Raw genomic sequence first — 19,865 nt, forward strand, 5'->3', positions numbered from 1 at the left:
AAACTTTAAAAATTTATATGTAAATCTAAAAAATTTTAGTTTAATATATATATATATATATATATATATATATTTCGACCCTTGTTAAAATTTTGAAACTATAGTTGGCCCCTGCACCAAAATTTTATGGCTCCTCCTCTTATGCCCTACCATGTCAAATCAGTTACTATCTCGCATTTGCTCAAGAATAATTGAATCCCTAGGGCCTGTTTGATGGCCAAAGACAAAAGTTCATGGATAAAGATATATGGATTTTAATCCATGTATTAATCACCAGGAGACAATTGTTCATGGCCTAACAATTAACATTTTGTCCAGCGTATGATGGGCAAGGATTAAAATCCCTGAAATATTGTCCACCGTGTGGTTGAATTGGATTAAAATCCATGGACAAAAAAAAAAATCCATTGCAAAGATTGGCCTCCTATTCAGTAAGATAAAAAAAAACTGGCCATTAGTCCAACCACGTTTGATCTGTCCAAGCGAGAAACTCTCGCATATGGGGAATATGCAGAAACACTTTTCCTTGTTAACTAAAGCCATTGAGAAAAGATTATGCAGAAATAATGCAGATGGATTTCATAAAAGAACTATTGGATATGGTAAAAAGTGATTAAACGTGAAAAATACTATTTTATTGCTTACACAAGTTGCTTGGAGATGCATAAATCATATGTCCATCAAGACAAAACCTTTGAACTTTATCTGATCTTAGAGACAACAAGATGCTTTATCTGGTACTAACTATTAAATGCTAACTACTAAAACATTAGGCTGCTTGATTTATGTATTATACAATTTCTTCTATTGTTTCTGGTTTGAAGGCCCACCAAGTTTTGAAGAAAAGGGAAGATCGATTTTGATAAATGTTGGAGATGCGGAGAACACTTGATAGCATATTGATATAATGATTTTTTTGGCTGCAAAGGCGGTGGAATGTCTTCAAGGATCATATACTTGACTGTTGAACAAGTATAAACTAATTCCAAAGTTATAAATGTTTTATCATTTCCAAATTTCATATATTAACTTCAAGTAAGAAAAGAAAAGAGAAAGCACCCCATCTTAGGACTGCCGTCATCTTAAGGACTGCCATCTTAGAAACACTAAGTTTTAGATGTAATGGTTGCCATGGTTATTCAAGTAAAACACAAAGGTAATGTATAAACAGCAATCAAAGAAATTAAATTGGAAATTGTAGTCCTGAATTTGTAGTATACTTAAATTAATCTTTGCCTTTGTGAATAATTATCAAAGCAATTAGAGTTCTTATAGAAAATTATCCAAAATCGTAAAACATATGAACTAAATAAGAACCTGACAGTATGAGACCGGACAATTTGGAACTTTCTCATTTTTGGAATTCGACCACTTGATTGTGATGTAGAAACTACCATTAAATCATCTATTCACAACACGTAAACACGTCAAAAGTTTTCCTTTTTCTTTCAAAAAATTGTCTTACAAGTAGCGACAAAAACCCAATCACCTATTTATCTCAATTCTTCATATTTTTTGTTCTTCGAGGGTTTATTCATGCCAAAAGCCTTGTATGAAAGGTTCTCGGTACCAATTTATTTTTCCTAATCATCATGTAAGGTGGCTAGCTGTAAAGTTTTTTGGCCTTTGAGTGTCTCTGTGATCTTTTAGTCATTTGGACGAAATGGATTCGTGGCAGAGTTGGTAAGGCCATGAATGAAAAATACTGCATGTCCTATCAATGGATAACTCTGACAATACTTCATTCTTATCTAACCAAGTAAAAAATGCCCTTTTGATTGGTAGCTACACCTGTTCAAAATTCATTGCAATTTGATCAAGTGAATAGGTAGATATTGATCAAGTGGATAGATAGATAGAGCCACATGGCTCCATTTGTAAGAAAAAACAAAAATCAACTAGTTTTGGTTCCCTTCTTAATTTGAACGGATACTCGATCTACTTAGATGCTGAAAATATATTGGTGCCTGATGCGGAGCTACAATTTTTTTTCCGTGATACATTAGTTAACAAATTTTTAATTGGCCTTGAAATAGTGATTCGGGTGTGGTGTGGTTGGTCCATATAACTGGATCCATATCTCGTTCCTGGGCCTGATTGGAGAAGTTCTCCAACCCTGTAAAGAATTAAACTCCGAGAATAAAAACTTCTTCCATTTTCTGTTTATAGAAAGAACAAACAAGAAGATGAGATCAAGAGAACGGAACTGAAATGGCCTGTGGTTGTCAGGCCCTTTTGTTTCAGGGGCTGCTTGATACGAAGCTGAAACTTTTCCTATGAGAAGTTTCAACAACTCTGGTCGTATGGGAAAGGAGAAGCCACCTACTATTCACTAAGTGGTGGTGGGAAGATATGTCCTTTCTTTTACCATGAAAAGGTGTTTTGGTAACTTTATAGGGTAATTTTTAGATTTCACTTTTACCTTTACAAGGGAGCAATATTTCATTTCATGTATATGAGTATTTTGGTGATTTCTGGCTCATAACAGGGGAAACTGCATATAACCAGCTCAGTGAATTTTCAGCTGCGATGGAGAAATTTCTCTTGTCAACCATCCTCCTATCAAATTATGGAAAAAAAAAAGTTCATTTATCTGCTTCCTTTTTTTAAACGTATTGGTAAAACGAGGCTCATTTTTGTGAAATATTGGGGTTTCGATTCATCTCTTATAACTTAGTTAGATTGCTAGGAGTTGATGAATTATTTTTATACAGAAAGTTAGGATGAGAAACTAGATATTGATTTCTTGCCATCATGCGTTGGAAGATAACATTCTTTGGTTGGCACAACAAACAATGTAGGCGGCTGGTTGCATCACCATCCATAAACGAACTCCTTTTTTTTTTTTTCCTAACAGATAAAAAGTGGAGCCGAATGATTTGTATACGTTGAGCGTACGTAAACTTTTAACATATATTATAACTCAAAACAGAAGTTTTTAATACAGTGTTATCAAAAATGGCATGTAAAACAAGATTTGAATCTAATCATTGGCAAACCGGTGGCTGATTCAAAAATGTCAACTTTTCTGTCATCAATTTTTCTTTCAAATATTATAATTTTAAGAATTTTCGTTTCCTTATTATATTTTTTACTTTGACCATTTTTCAACCGGTTGGGCACTCCCACTAATTGGATTCGGTACATGTTTACATCCAAAATGACTTAATGCTAAGACTTTTGTGAAAGTAAAACATGAAACAATAATTGAAAGATGGGTGTTTAAGGGGTTTTTTTTTTTTGTGAAGAAGAAGAGTATTTAATTCGATTGTAAAAGTTTATGGCCCCGTTCTTCTTTTAAGGTACAAGCCTACTTTTAGTTCGGCATTCGACACTTTTTTAAGGTACGAAGCCTGCTTTTCAGTTTCTCGAACTAGTGTTTGGATCGTCTAGAAGCTGATAAGTTTTATAAGTTTTTACGTATGTGCACCGATGGCACAGCTGAACTTGTTTAACCTGTTAAAGAAAATAAGGATTAAATTATCTGTCATGAAAGTGATTTTTTAATATTAAAAAATTCAAATTTCCAAAATAATTGTGAAAAGGACTTCTTCTCTTCTTATCCGCCTTTAAGAAGCCCTCGTAACAATTTTAATGATCACATCAATTGAATATTTTATGAATTATAATACATCTTTTATGACATTTTTTTGTTTTATAGCACTAACGTCTACGTCCTTTCATACTTTTTTTTTTTTGGTACACAATTTTCTACTTTCTACTTCATTTGAGATTATGGGCGTGCATCGACCAAATCATTTGATTTTTTTTATTTTCTATTGTCAGCATTTAACTCAAATTATAGCAATTTGGTGTATAGAGTCTGACGTTATTCTTCTTTTTTTTTCTGGGAGGGGTTTATATTCACAAGATCATTTGAAACTAGAAGTAAATTTGGTAAAGTGGAACATCAATTGAAATAAACTTGAAGTAAAGGGAAACATCAATTGCGATGAAGTGATGAACCCACCCACGCTGATTCCTCTCCTTGGAGAAAGAAATTAATATATTTCCTTCATCTTTCCTTGAAAGGAGAGAAAAGGGACCTGCTTCCCCTTATGAGCCATGAACATATTCATCCCTACACGTTAAACACTGTTGACAAACTCGTCTCATAACTTTGGGCAAATTCGTTTCTACTTGCAGTTAGATCTGTCAAAAGTCAGGAACAGTTTAGTTTTCACGAAAATGGAATCTGTTCCCTTAAACAGATATTAAAAACCTGAGAAAATGTAGTGGAATTAAAGGCCTTTTGTACTGAAATAAATCCATCGGCGGAATTCCAACTATGCTAGAACTAGAGTTTGAATTAAAGATGTTTTCCACTGAAATAAATCCATTTGCTGAATTCCAACAATGGTAGAACCAGAGCTTGAATTAAAGGTCTTTTCTACTGAAATAAATCCATCTGCTGAATTCCAACTATGCCATAACTAGAGGTTGAATTAAAGTAGCTGAATTCCAACAATGGTAGAACTAGAACTAGAGTTTGCTCCGGTAATCTCCCACTGAGTTATCAACAAAAATGAAACCCTACGTCGGAAAACGCAGAAACTTGAAGACCCGTTGTTTGATTGTAAGAAGATTGGCGTTTCACCGAAAATTTCCTCCTTTTTAAAGAAAAAGGAAGATGAACCATCATTGCGTCGCCCACCCACGGTTAAAAAGTTGTATATTTTAAGAAAAAAGAAGGGGAAGGAAAGCTGCAAAAGTAAAACAAAAACCTAATCTTTTCACTGTACTGAAGATAAACACAAAAAATGGCAGAAAAAAGAACCTCCAAAAACAGAAGAAATGCAAGATTTTCTACCAATTTCTAGAAACCTACCAACATGACAAGAAAACCTTGATTTCAGCTCTCTTTTTCAGATGGTACACGGGCAATTTCGTCTTTCTCCGGCCTCCCCTTCCGGCCGCATCTCAGACGGCGGCAGCAGGGAGTGGCGGGGCCTTGTCGGGGGACTTCTCGGCCAAGCAGAGGCCGCGGCACGTCGGGCAAGAGTCATGTGAGGCGAGCCACGCCTCCACACACGCCACGTGGAAGCCGTGCCGGCACCTCGGCAGCACCCTGACGCGTTCCCCGTCGGCGAACTCCGTGAGGCAGATGGCGCACTCCGCGGTCGCCCCCGCGAGCTCCATTCCCGACGAGTACACCAGCGCCGGTGAAGCGGGAATGGCGGCAGTGGCAGAAGCGGCGGGCTTGGTGGACTCCGACGGGTCGTGAGCGGCCTTCCACCAGCGGACGACCAAGCGGGCGACCGCATGGATGGCGAGGCCGCAAGCGAGCGAGCAAATGAGGGCCACCAACACCATGGACAGACTGGAGCCGAAGTTACCCGAGCTGGAGTACGGCCACCACCTGTCGGAGGACGCTGCCGGCGAGGTCTGTTCGTCGGTCGGCAAGGGTGGTTCACTCCTCGACATCGTTGAGAGAGAGAGAGAGAGAGGAAGGGAGGGAGGGGTTTGGTTCTGTGACGTGGGTGCGAAGGACTGAAGACGTGAGGAGAGAAAAGGGGGAGGAGGGAAGGCCTTGTAGAGAAAGGGCAGGGTCAGGGATGGATGCTGCTCTTCTTTTCATGTCGCCATGATGCTGACGAGTGTAAGCTTTTCCTGTACAACTTTTCATTTAGGTGTCCCTCATGATCTCAAAAAAATGTTTTATATCTTTGAATTTCCTCATACATGCTTGATCCTACGGGCATATGCCAAGCAAGTAAGGATTTATTTTTTTTATGGTGTGTTTGTTCCATAAGGAATCTTAGATACGAAATGATAAATCTCAGATCGACGGGTTTCAGGACAAACATTTATCCGACTTTAAATCTATAGTTTTTTTTACATACAATGCAGATTTAAAATATCTTTCTTTCAAAGGACACCTTTTAATGCAGCTCAAATGTAAGCTTTGAGACTGTCAAACTCAATCCTAATGAAACATCCCTTCTTCGTTGTCGCCCGGTCTGGCTATCTAGGTAAATCGTCTGAACTCTGTTTTTCCTTGAATTTACATTGCAAAATACGAAACTACACTTACATGACGGCCGGAAAAGTACCACTTATATGAAAACATGGAACTATGGAGTCTGTTTCTAGAAAAGGACTTATAGGAAAGATTTTCCCCATTTGTTTGTATTCTGGCGCTACCTTCTTTCGGTGTTTGGTGTCTACTGGGAACGAACGTTGCGCGGTTGTTCGTGCTCTGTGTAACTGCCAAAAATAAATCTGGGTTTCGACCGTGGTTGAATTGAATCTCACTCCAGGAACACATGTAAGTGATTGGTAGCTTGGCCATGGATTTGTTTGAAAAACTAATCAGAAGATATTAATTATTAACCATGTGCGCCTCTGGCGAAGCCTTTATTGCAAATGAAGCGCTGGTTCCAGTTGCTGGTTCGTATACCTAACATCCGACGAGCATAAAGGACATGAGTACAAGCGCAAAGGAGAGTCCTCTCATCTTCATCATTTTACTGTACAAATTTTCCCATAGCAGTTTCCTTGTAGTATGTGATGATTGCTGGTTTCTTTCTTAAACAGGAATTGAAATGAATACGCAGCCTTATATGATCAGTGATGTGCTGCTTATATTCCTCACACTTGTTAATGTGCATACTCCACTAAGTCCAAATTTGTAAATTGTAAGTAGAGACCAAGACTTGCAAAAGAGCAATCATCCAAACCAAAATAGCAAAAAATATCTAAATTCTGTTAAGCTGATATCTTCAAAACTCCTTTTAGGCACGATGATTTGCACTGAAAAATTTATGGGCCTCTTTTCCAAAAATGGTATGTCTCCATTACCATCACTAACAATCTTTCACAAGGATTAAGTGCGCTAGGCACTATGATTTGTATTGAAAATTTATGGGCTTCTTTTCCAAAAATGGTATGCCTCCATTACCATCATCAACAATCTTTCACAAGGATTCACTTGTTCAGGTTCATCTCCACTTGGGTGGCTGATCTTTTTAAGTCTGTTTTTCCTTTAGTGGAGGACCTTGTCTTTGAAGGCCTATATTGAGAAGAAGATTTCTAGAGGCCAAAATTTTCACATTAGTAGCTGAAGCGACCTCATAGTTGTGTCAACTGCCAAACCCAACTTTAAACTGTGGTTAAAATCTCAATGAAATTGAAGTAAACAGTATCTGTGTCTTTCCTTTGTATTAGATTAGATTGGTCCTTAGCAGCATCCTTCTCTCAAGAGAAAAGAACCATAAAAGAGAAAGCAGTCAAACGCACACACTTTTTCAAAGATGCAAACAGAATGTAGATGGCATTTTTTTAGTAACTTCAAAAAATTATGAGTGCTTTACTGGATCTAGCAGCAATAGGTTGGCCTGTAAGGAGACAATTAATTTTTTTACCATGAATTTAAGGACTTGGCATTAGAGTTCAAGAGTTCTGTCTGCCCTAAAGTGAGTGGGAGACCAACCTGCACCTGCATGGGAAAATTGAAGCACCTTTGCCTTTGGTGTGCCATTGCCTCCCCCATTGACATAGAGGCAGTTGTAAAGATTATGCAAAAGCTAAAAATCATCCAAATTCTTATCCTACTACAATTGACAATGAAATTTCCTAAAATCACGGGTTATCCCAAATATGATAAGAACAACGTTCTTTCTTTCGGGGAATTTCGTCTTTTCTAAAATCCCCAGTTGCCAAAGGTATAACCTGGGCACGGGCTCCTGGTTCGACAGATCCTAACCCGCCCCCTAACAACTTCGGTTCCAATCCTAAAAAGACTAGAAACCAGGACTCAAACCAAGACTCAATTTCTGTTTCAATCCTAAAATGGCTATGAACCAAGACAATCATCTCATTAATGTGCTCCCTTTATAAGCCATTGAAGATCTCTCACAATCTTCGATACAAACTAAACTTTTGAGTGTTAGAAAAGAAGACAAATTATACACTATGGCTCTTAAGGAAGACTATGTTTTATGAGTTGCAAATTACCAACATACTCCTATTAGTTCAATAAATGGAAGATATTTCTTTATAAAAGTAAATGTAAACTTTAGAAAATTTTTATCCTATAAAATTGTTAAAATATCCTATTCAGTCCAGCTCATGCTCATCAAACACACAAACACTCGAAGTTCATTTCAGGAAAACTTTTTCTTAAAAAGCGAAGGGAATGGGCAATAAAATTCTCATTCCACTCGCTTCTGTAAATATCCCAGTATATCAAAAAACCTACCAAGAAACGAAAAAGAAATCAGCAAGAGTCCCCACTTTCTGCTGGACGTCAAGGGTTTCCTTCTTCGTTTCGCTCTGTCGTATTTCTTTCTGTGGGTCTTCTTCTTCTGGTGATCAGAGGAAGGGGAGGAGGAGGGGACCAGGAAGGTGATGGCCAAGGACGAGGTGAAGACTGTGACGCTCAAGAGCTCGAAGAAGAAGATGGAAATAACAAGAAGAAGCTAAAACTTGACGTCACACCCAACCACATTTTTAACATTTATTTAAAACCGGTTTGATGTATTGGAAATATGGAGTTGGAAAGATGTTTTCAAGAATTGAAGAAATGAAAACAAAATATGGAGTTGGAAATATGGAGACGATCTGCATCTTCTCCCTTGCCTTTCTCTCTTCCTTCATTCCCTACCGCCGGAAGCGAGGCTAGAAGGCCTCCCAATTTTCTATACCTTTAGGGTCCTACAGTGCACATTCAATTTGGATATTGCGCCCTACCACTTTTCTAACATTTATTTAGAACCCCTTTCATGTATTAGAAATATGAAGTTGAAAAGAAGTTTTCATAAACCTTTAGAACGTTTTCCTTCGTTTTTAGGTTCTTCTTGTTATTTTCGTCTTCTTCTTCCAGCTCTTGAGCATCACGGTCTTCACCTCGTCCTTCGCCATCACCCTCCCGGTCCCCTCCTCCTCCATTTCCTCTGATCACCACGAAGAAGAAGACCCACAGAAAGAAATACGGCGGAGCGAAACGAAGAAGGAAACCCTCGACGTCCGGCAGAAAGTGGGGACTCTTGTTGATTTCCTTTTCGTTTCTTGGTAGGTTTTTTGATATACTGGAAATAGTGAAAACGAAATAAGTTTTGGAAAGATATTTACACAAGTGAGTGGAATGGGAATTTTGTTGCCCATTCCCTTTACTTTTTAAGCAAAAGTTTTCCTGAAGTGAACTTCCAGTGTTTGTGTTTGATAAGCATGAGCTGGATTGAATAGGATATTTTAACAATTTTATAGAATAAAAATTTTCTAAAGTTTACATTTACTTTTATAAAGAAATATCTTCTATTTATTGAACTAATAGGAGTATGTTGGTAATTTGCAACTCATAAAACATAGTCTTTCTAGTATATAATTTGTCTCCTTTGGCAACTAGGGATTTTAGAAAAGAAGGAATTCCCTGAAAGAACGTTGTTCTTATGATTTTAGGAAATTTCATTGTCAATTATAGTAGGATAAGAATTTGGATGATTTTTAGCTTTTGCATAATCTTTACAACTGCCTGTATGCCAATGGGGGAGGGCAAGGGCACACCAAAGCAAAGCCAAAAGGTGCTTCAATTTTCCCATGCAGGTGCAGGTTGGTCTCTCACTCACTCTAGGGCAGACACAACTCTGAACTCTAATGCCAAGTCCTTAAATTCATGGTACAAAATTAATTGTCTGCTTACATTCTGTTTGCATCTTTGAAAAAGCGTGTGCGTTTGACTGCTTTCTCTTTTATTGTTCATTTCTCTTGAGAGAAGGATGCTGCTAAGGACCAATCTAATCTAATACAAAGGAAAGACACAGATACTGTTTACTTCAATTTCATTGAGATTTTAACCACAGTTTAAAGTTGGGTTCTTGTTTGGCAGTTGACACAACTATGAGGTCGCTTCAGCAACTAATGTGAAAATTTTGGCCTCTAGAAATCTTCTTCTCAATATAGGCCTTCAAAGACAAGGTCCTCCACTAAAGGAAAAACAGACTTAAAAAGATCAGCCACCCAAGTGGAGATGAACCTGAACAAGTGAATCCTTGTGAAAGATTGTTGATGATGGTAATGGAGGCATACCATTTTTGGAAAAGAAGCCCATAAATTTTCAATACAAATCATAGTGCCTAGCGCACTTAATCCTTGTGAAAGATTGTTAGTGATGGTAATGGAGACATACCATTTTTGGAAAAGAGGCCCATAAATTTTTCAGTGCAAATCATCGTGCCTAAAAGGAGTTTTGAAGATATCAGCTTAACCGAATTTAGATATTTTTTGCTATTTTGGTTTGGATGATTGCTCTTTTGCAAGTCTTGGTCTCTACTTACAATTTACAAATTTGGACTTAGTGGAGTATGCACATTAACAAGTGTGAGGAATATTAGCAGCACATCACTGATCAAGTGAATAATGTAGAATAAAAACTTATTTCCTAGCAGCTCCGAGCCCAGAACTGTGCAGGCCTGAGGCCCGAGCCGATTAGAATAAAAAACATTTTATACGTATAAAATTTTTGAAGATAGCAAGGTGCTCAAATGCATAGGAAATGATTTTTTGATCTTGAACAAAAGAACAAAGCTAAGAATAAGCAAATTAGACAAGGTTTAATGCATTAGAGATATGCTTATATCACTTGGATATGACAGAGATATTGCAATTTTTGAAGATAGCAAGGAACTCAAATGGTTTGTATGTGTGCCACCAGCGTGGAACTTTGCACGAGTGTTTACTTGTCTGATATTGATCCAATGAAATGTATCCATATCTTGATCCTTTAGAATGGCAACTGGATGAGTTTGGATAAATTAACCCCATTCGCACTCAAATCTGCTCCAAATTTATCTCAAAGGTGCACTACAATTCAATCACGCTAAACAGAGTCCAGATCCAAGGCTCAACCCATTTGCACAAAGCCACAAATAGATGTCTTTGGGTTATTCCATGTAAGGGTAACTATGAGTCCAAGCAAAAGTTGAGGCTCTAAGTTCAAAGAAAAGCCCAAGATGGATGAATGGGCACCAAAACTCTTGAGGGTTTAGTGCAGTAGAAGGCTGCGTATTCATTTCAATTCCTGTTTAAGAAAGAAACCTGCAATCATCACATACTACAAGGAAACTGCTATGGAAAAATTTGTACAGTAAAATGATGAAGATGAGAGGACTCTCCTTTGCGCTTGTATTCATGTCCTTTATACTCGTCGGATGTTAGGTATACGAACCAGCAACTGGAAATGCAATAAAGGCTCCGCCAGAGGTGCACATGGTTCTCGCAAATGAGTTGATACGTTGATTATGCCAATGGCATTTTTACTGCATTGTATTTTGACAATGTTCTAACTTTACTAACATGTTTAGTTGCCGTTTTATCAGAAAAATAAGCTCTAGTTAGTAGCCCGAAACAACGACAGATACCATACACATATTTTGGATTAATGTTTCATATATTTTACATAAAACACCAAAAGAAGGCTTCATCAAGAAATAATCAACCAAACTGAATGTGGCAAATTGATTTGATTCAGCAGCAACCCTTTTTTTCAGTTTTTTCTAAGAATCTATAGTTTTTTAAGTTAATAATTAATATCTTCTGATTAGTTTTTCAAACAAATCCATGGCCAAGCTACCAATTACTTACATGTGTTCCTGGGATGAGATTCAACCACGGTCAAAACCCAGATTTATTTTTGGCAGTTACACAGAGCACGAACAACCGCGCAACGTTCGTTCCCAGTAGACACCAAACACCGAAAGAAGGTAGCGCCAGAATACAAACAAATCGGGAAAATCTTTCCTATAAGTCCTTTTCTAGAAACAGACTCCATAGTTCCATGTTTTCATATAAGTGGTACTTTTCCAGCCGTCATGTAAGGGTATTTCGTATTTAGGAATTTCATTTCAAGGACAAATAGAGTTCAAACGTTTTACATAAATAACCAGTCCCGGCGACAACTAAGAAGGGATGTTGCATTAGGATTGCGTTTGATAGTCTCAAAGCTTAGATTTGAGCTGCATTAAAAGGTGTCCTTTCAAAGATATGTTAAACCCGCATTGTATGTAAAAAAAGAAAAACTACAGATTTAAAGTCAGAGAGAATGTACGTCCTGAAATCCGTCGATCTGAAATTTATCATTTCGTATCTAAGATTCCTTATGAAACAAACACAACATAAATAATAAAAAAATAAATCCTTACTTGCTTGGCATATGTCCGTAGGATCAAGTATGTATGAGGAAATTCAAAGATGTAAAACATTTTTTTGAGATCATGAGAGACACCTGAATGAAAAGTTGTACAGGAAAAACTTACACTCGTCAGCATCATGGCGACATGAAAAGAAGAGCAGCATCCATCCCTGACCCTGCCCTTTCTCTACAAGGCCTTCCCTCCTCACGTCTTCAGTCCTTCGCACCCACGTCACAGAACCAAACCCCTCCCTCCCTTCCTCTCTCTCTCTCTCTCTCTCTCAACGATGGCGAGGATTCTGCGTGAACCACCCTTGCCGACCGACGAACAGACGTCGCCGGCAGCGTCCTCCGACAGGTGGTGGCCGTACTCCAGCTCGGGCGACTTCGGCTCCAGTCTGTCCATGGTGCTGGTGGCCCTCATTTGCTCGCTCGCTTGCGGCCTCGCCATCCATGCGGCCGCCCGCTTCGTCGTCCGCTGGTGGAAGGCCGCTCACGACCCCTCGGAGTCCACCAAGCCCGCCGCTTCTGCCACTGCCGCCATTCCCGCTTCACCGGCGCTGGTGTACTCGTCCGGAATGGAGCTCGCGGGGGCGACCGCGGAGTGCGCCATCTGCCTCACGGAGTTCGCCGACGGGGAGCGCGTCCGGGTGCTGCCGAGGTGCCGGCACGGCTTCCACGTGACGTGTGTGGAGGCGTGGCTCGCCGCACACGACTCTTGCCCGACTTGCCGCGGCCTCTGCTTGGCCGAGAAGTCCCCCGACAAGGCCCCGCCACTCCCTGCTGCCGCCGTCTGAGATGCGGCCGGAAGGGGAGCCCGGAGAAAGACGAAATTGCCCGTGTACCATCTGAAGAAGAGACAGCTGAAAGCAAGGTTTTCTTGTCATGTTGATTGGTTTTTAGAAATTGGTAGAAAATCTTGCATTTCTTCTGTTTTTAGAGGTTTTTCTTTTTTCTGCCATTTTTGTGTTTATCTTCAGTACAGTGAAAAGATTAGGTTTTTGTTGTACTTTTGCAGCTTTCCTTCCCCTTCTTTTTTCTTAAAATATACAACTTTTTAACCGTGGGTGGGCGATGCAATGATGGTTCATCTTCCTTTTTCTTTAAAAAGGAGGAAATTTTCGGTGAAGCGCCAATCTTCTTACAATCAAACAACGGGTCTTCAAGTTTCTGTGTTTTCCGACGTAGGGTTTCATTTTTGTTGATAACTCAGTGGGAGATTATGTTTTACCGGAGCAAACTCTAGTTCTAGTTCTACCATTGTTGGAATTCAGCTATTTTAATTCAACCTCTAGTTATGGCATAGTTGGAATTCAGCAGATGGATTTATTTCAGTAGAAAAGACCTTTAATTCAAGCTCTGGTTCTACCATTGTTGGAATTCAGCAAATGGATTTATTTCAGTGGAAAACATCTTTAATTCAAACTCTAGTTCTAGCATAGTTGGAATTCCGCCGATGGATTTATTTCAGTACAAAAGGCCTTTAATTCCACTACATTTTCTCAGGTTTTTAATATCTGTTTAAGGGAACAGATTCCATTTTCGTGAAAACTAAACTGCTCCTGACTTTTGACAGATCTAACTGCAAGTAGAAACGAATTTGCCCAAAGTTATGAGACGACTTTGTCAACAGTGTTTAACGTGTAGGGATGAATATGTTCGTGGCTCATAAGGGGAAGCAGGACCCTTTTCTCTCCTTCCAAGGAAAGATGATGGAAATATATTAATTTCTTTCTCCAAGGAGAAGTATGAGAGTTGGTGGGTTCATCACTTCGTCGCGATTGATGTTTCCCTTTATTTCAAGTTTATTTTAATTGGTGTTTCGCTTTATCAAATTTACTGCAAGTTTCAAATGAACTTGTGAATATAAACCCCTCCCAGAAAAAAAAAAAAGAAAAACATTTATTAATGGAAGTATGATCTTCTTAAATGACTTCGGACTGTTTACCCCAAATTGCTATAATTTGAGTTAAATGCTGAGAATAGAGAATAAAAAATCAAATGATTTGGTCGATGCACGCCCATAATCTCAAATGAAGTACAAAGTAGAAAATTGTTTACCAACCAAAAAGTATGAAAGGACGTAGTCGTTAGTGCTATAAAATAAAATAAAAAATAGTCATAAAAGATGCATTATAATTCATAAAATATGCAATTGAATGTGATCACTGATTATTAGTTAGTAAAATTGTTACGACCTGTTAAAGGCGGATAAGAAGGAGAAGAAATCCTTTTCACAATTATTTTGGAAATTTGAATTTTTTAACATTAAAAAAATCGCTTTGATGACAATTTAATGTAATCAAGCAAACTATTATAAAACTAAACATGATATCCTAAATAATGTATTTATTTAATTAAAAACAATAAAGAAAACTTCAATCCAAGGATCTTTTTTCACCATGGAAGGCCACCATCTGCCTTGAGGATCGATGGGATGAGATTTGATATTTATACTCTTTGTTTGTCATAATCTTTAGAGATTTCACTTTTTTTAGCGGTCCTCTTTGTTGATAACAACGCTATTATTATTTTGTTTAGTGTCTTTACCTCCAAGGATGTAATTTCCTTATGGTTCATAATATGATTGTTAACAATAGTGACTTTCCTTTTGTTGGGAAGGTCCTATTTGATCATGTTAGATATTTGGCATACGCAAACTTAAAGATTTCAAGAGATATTTCAATTGACTTTTTTTTTTTGCAATGCATTCTTGTTGATAACAATGTCATTATTATTTTTCTTGACTTCTTTACCTACATAGATGTCATTCCCTTATAGACCACAATGTTATTTTTAATAATAACAACCTCCCTTTTGTAGTGAAAATCTTGTTTTGTAACTTTTATATTTTCATCCTGCGTCAAACTAGACAACGTATTTGAAAGTCCTAGTTGTCCTGGAAAAATTTGGGAAGATTGATCAAGCTATTACATTGTTGAACAAGCCCCCATTTAGAGGCCATCATTGAACCCTAAATCTTCTTCAGCAAATGTTTATCATTATCCATCCTTGCATTTTTCATCCTAACTTCATAATCACTTTAAGATTAGGATTAATTCATTCTGCATGCACCATGCAGGGATCATCTTGCTTCGGTACCATGCTAAAAAACTTAACAATAACATAAGTATGAGGTTTAACATGACTTTTTGCCACAGAAGGCTACCTTCGACCTTAAGGATCGATAACGTGAGAATTGATACACTTTGTCCCTTTGCAAGAAACTTTAGATATTTTCCTTTTTTTTTTACCCTACTTATTGATATCAATGTTATCATTATTTTTAATGACATTTGTGCCTACATATATATTATTTTTATAAATTACATGAGTTAATGTTTACATAGTAGTTAAACGAGTTAATGCTTACACGAGTTGACACTAAACGAGTTAACACCTAAGCGAGTTAAATGGGTTAAATGAGTCGAGTTGAATTTCGATTTTGTGTAGTCGAGCTTGAGCTTGTTATAAGAAACTTGAGTCAAGTTCGAACCGAGCTCTAGTTTGAGTTTTTGAGTCAAGTGCTGGCTAAGCTTGGGCTCAACTCGGCTCATGTGTAGCCATACCAAGACCCTATCATGGTCTGCTCAAATTTGAAGAAGCCAAACCTGGCCTATATCATACCGCAGCCCTACCTAAACCCTAGGGTCCCCCAAAGAATATTGGTTCCCCTCTGCCTAGATCCCCACACAGCTAAAATTTAACCATACCATCATTAGATGCCCTTACACATGTGCCCCCACATTGCATCAGAAGGCACATGGGAATGCAATAACTGCCTCGAGATCCATATATATATATATATATATATTCTTTTGTTTTAGTATGTTCGGAATATAAATGTAAGGATTTAGCAACGAGATCTGTGGTGGGGAGGATTTGGTATTTTGATGCAATCACAAACCCTCAGCATGGTGTTATATGGTGTCAAGTTTGGTCTCACTTACTCATCCGGCACTTAGAAATATGTTCAAATATCTGTATGTTTAACCTCCTTTAACTTTAATGTTTACTTAGGAGAAAACTGAGTTACCCTTGTACATCATTCAACTAAAAACTTTTTGCATTTCAAAAAGTAACACACTAAATCATGACTGTGACCACGAGATTCGAACCCTTGAATGTGAATTGTTTTGCTACTCAGTTGCGCTACACCCATTGATTTAACTTCCTTCTAACTTCGAAAATCACCTTAAGCACATTAACTCTGAGATTGAATTGTAACAGAAGAGGGAGTTGGTGCAGGGTGAATCGACCTCTCTCAACAAGTGATGGGAAGTCCGTTTATGGGAGTTGCATAAGAGCTCTGCAACAATTATACAGTGCCAATTCCATTAATTTATTTTGTTTTTGAAGGGACATGAAAAGATGGCCATCTCCTAATACAAATTTAGAATAAGATGAAACATGACGTACATTTTGTCCATAACCGCCCTTTTTCATGAGCTTGAAATCTTAGCAATGTGAAGAACAGGACCATACGTTCAATCATAATTGAGGGCCCGATTCAAGGGCAGAGACAGGTACGCAAGTCCGATTTCAATACATCGGATCCTTTTTTTTTGGCAGATAAATTCAGCCACGTATACCAATCAAGGCGGAGAGGGAGAGATTTCCGAGGGCCAGGGAGACGACGAAGTAAGCCATTTTTATCACGTACCTTCTTCTTCTTATCTGTTCATGATACTTCCTCCTCGCTTTACGAGCCAAGGAAAAGACATTTTCCCCGCAGCCCTGTTTGATGACCTGGTGCAAATCAAAACCGAAGAAGCGCAATACCAATGCAATCCAGGTTTTATTTTCCCAAAAAGAGAAAGAATCCAACACCCAATACGAAATCTGGATATCCAAATCCATGAAAAAGCGCTTCAGGGATCATGTGTGGATCTACTAAGGCAAGTGGAAGGCCGAAAGCATTATTACCGGGACATGGATTTCTGGATCTGCTGGACTTGTGGGCCCTGTGACCCTGTTTGTTTCGCAGGAAACAGATGCATTTTCCTGAGAAAAGGGCCGTCACGTAACGTAAACGGGTCCCACGATGAGCGGTCAGCCCACGGGAGCAGGTAGTGGAGAATATTTCCCGAGGGGCGCCCCTTGTTTTCATGGTTTCGTTTTGGTGGGAACCCTTTTCCCGCATAAAAAGACACGGAGAGGTGAAGAAGGGACCGACTGCCAGAGGTTTATTGCTTTATTTAGCTTTTTCTTCAAAATAGTACGCACTTTATTAGACATTTTTCATATTCCCACTTTATTTTTCTTACATTCTCGAATTCGTCCTTTACCTTTTTTTCAACCAGTGGGGTTATAACTTATAAACCGTTTTAACAGTTAGATTTAGTCATATTTGATTGGAATTCTATTAATTATCATTCAATTAAACCACTATTTGTAGTCTAAAAAAATAACACAATGAAACGTGACAACAGAGGCGGAGCCACATATGCACCCGGTGTGAGCAGTTGCCCACACCAACTCCTCAAAATTTCTTTATTTTCAATGTAATTTTCAAATATTTGGTTTGTTATATATATGAGTGCTCTTTTGGACATATAATCTGTAGCCCCCTTCAAAATATATATATATATATATATATATATATATATATATATATATATATATAATCGATTTAATACAGTGGCAATGAAAGAGAGGGATCAGCATTGTTTTGGAAGCATCTGGCAGATTTTTTTCCAAGGTGGTAGTTGGCGAAACCACCACGAGTTAAAGTTTTTTGTAGTCGTATGGAGTCGTTGTTCTACCATTATGTGAAACTTTTGACAAAACTTGTCGAGATCTTGTTTCTGTGAAGCGTGGAGACGGCCATGGATGAAGTTAGAGCAGGTGGAATCAATCGTCTTCTAATCCGTAAGAAGGCAGAAAGGATAACCATGATCGACTGACATGATCAGAGTAGGGCCGCCCCCCCATCACATGAAACGATCACCATCACACTGTAGAATTCATAAGAAATTGGTTCCGGCAGTCGGTACGATCAGAGTAGGCCCACCCCAATCACATGAAACGACGACCACCACACTACAAAATTAATAAGAAATATGGATCGGATAGTAGATATACATTGCATGCATGTTTTCTCTTTTGAGAGTCGCTCTATCTGCTAAGAATGCATGTATGTCTCTCCTTCGATAGGCTCACTTAAGTGCGGAGTCAGGATTTTATCTTTAGGGAGAGGAATAGTCCTATATAGGGGTGAACAAACCGACTCGTTAAAGCTCGGCTCGTGAACAAGTTCGAGCCGAGTCATTTAGTTAACGAGTTGTTTAAATAATCAAGTTGAGTTCGATCTCAACACGTAACTGTCGAGCTGGAGCTCGAGCTGCTTCCATCAAGCTATTCTCGAGCTCGAGCCGAGTTTCGAGGTTTCATTTCTCGAGCCGAGCTCGAGCTGACTGAACTCGAGCTCGACTTAACTCGTGTTCGCCCCTAGTCCTACAATCAGCACTAAATAAAATTTTTGAAAATTTTTAACCGAAGTTATCCCGAAGAGGCTCAAGCCCCTCCCCATTTCTCTTTTCCTGTTGAGTTCATGATTGCTGTGGGATCCAAGGTCACCCATATTTTCACAAACTTTTTATAATGGTAAAACTAAAATTTTGAAAAAAATTAATCGGTAAAGGCCCACCTAGACATTTGTTGGCCTTGATCATGGATCAATAGTCCATCCAGATATGATTGGCGGCCCCAGTGTCTAGGTATTGACATTCATCTCCAACATCAACTTGCCGTTGGCGGAACCAAAAATTTTAATTGAAGATATTAATTTAAAAAGTATTAGACACTTCAATTGATTGAAGGCACCAACATCCAATAAGAAATGGTTAAACGCATGACAGTGAATCAGCAATCAATATTGTTCTATCCATTTATTGAAAAACATGTAAAATATATATGTAAGTATATATATATATAATTTAATTGTAAAAGAAGAACCTCAATAAAAATGTCTACTTGGCACCCATGTATTATTAAATTGAACTGAATTTGAATCGGCTGATTAATTCAGGCTAATTTTTATGACACTGGTAGTAACTAGTCTCGTTTTGCAGTGTTTACAGATATATTGTTTACCATCTTAATTTAATGGGATCAATCTTAAACGGATCTGGAGGCTGATCTAAATATGAAACCAAATGGGGATCCCATGGTGGGTAAGATACAACTATTACATATAATATAACCTTGTCCAATCCTTAGGGGTCTCGGACTTGGGCTCAAATTTCTAAAACCTAAACCAAAATCCAAATCTGCACAGGGATCCACTGGGCACCAATGCTTGTCCACCTTGCTTGTGTTAAGCATGTCACTAGCATTGAAGGGCATAGCATAGCTGTTTATGAGACTTGTGGACGGGTGAAAGTTTGGTCATCAATTTGATTCTTGTAGGCAATACAATACTTATTTGAACAAATGCATGACATTTTATTTGATGGGCGTACTATTCTCCATCCAATTTCTAAACCAACTTTAAAAAGAATTGGGCTTCCTAAATTTAGAGATGTCAATAAATCCGACTTGGATAAAATTTTTGATAAAACGGATCTTAGAAATCATTCATATATATATAAACATTCCATTAAGAAATTAAATCCAATTTAGATTTAAGAAATGACATAAATTCAAATTCAGATTTGAATAAATATCCAAAAGATCTGGCTGATTCAAATTTAGTTTTAAATAAATATCATGTATTCAATATCCATCCATTTTGAAA

The 19,865-nt window shown here is 38.1% G+C and overlaps 2 protein-coding genes across 2 annotated transcripts; one reads left to right on the forward strand and one right to left on the reverse strand.

The window, feature by feature from the left end:
• Positions 1–4,712: 4,712 nt before the first annotated feature.
• Positions 4,713–5,599, reverse strand: LOC116262861 (RING-H2 finger protein ATL79-like). The gene has a single exon (XM_031642387.2). The coding sequence runs from the start codon at positions 5,422–5,424 to the stop codon at positions 4,921–4,923; it is 504 nt and encodes a 167-aa protein (XP_031498247.1). The 5' UTR covers positions 5,425–5,599; the 3' UTR covers positions 4,713–4,920.
• A 6,653-nt stretch (positions 5,600–12,252) lies between these two features.
• Positions 12,253–13,136, forward strand: LOC116262929 (RING-H2 finger protein ATL79-like). Its single transcript, XM_031642466.2, has one exon. The coding sequence runs from the start codon at positions 12,415–12,417 to the stop codon at positions 12,922–12,924; it is 510 nt and encodes a 169-aa protein (XP_031498326.1). The 5' UTR covers positions 12,253–12,414; the 3' UTR covers positions 12,925–13,136.
• The last annotated feature ends 6,729 nt before the right edge of the window (positions 13,137–19,865 follow it).

This window comes from Nymphaea colorata, chromosome 10 (assembly GCF_008831285.2).
Source record: "Nymphaea colorata isolate Beijing-Zhang1983 chromosome 10, ASM883128v2, whole genome shotgun sequence".
Classification (NCBI taxonomy): domain Eukaryota; kingdom Viridiplantae; phylum Streptophyta; class Magnoliopsida; order Nymphaeales; family Nymphaeaceae; genus Nymphaea; species Nymphaea colorata.

Bases quoted from the DNA above. Each gene is read 5' to 3' on its own strand.
- LOC116262861 (XM_031642387.2), bottom strand. From the start codon at position 5,424: ATGTCGAGGAGTGAACCACCCTTGCCGACCGACGAACAGACCTCGCCG.
- LOC116262929 (XM_031642466.2), top strand. From the start codon at position 12,415: ATGGCGAGGATTCTGCGTGAACCACCCTTGCCGACCGACGAACAGACG.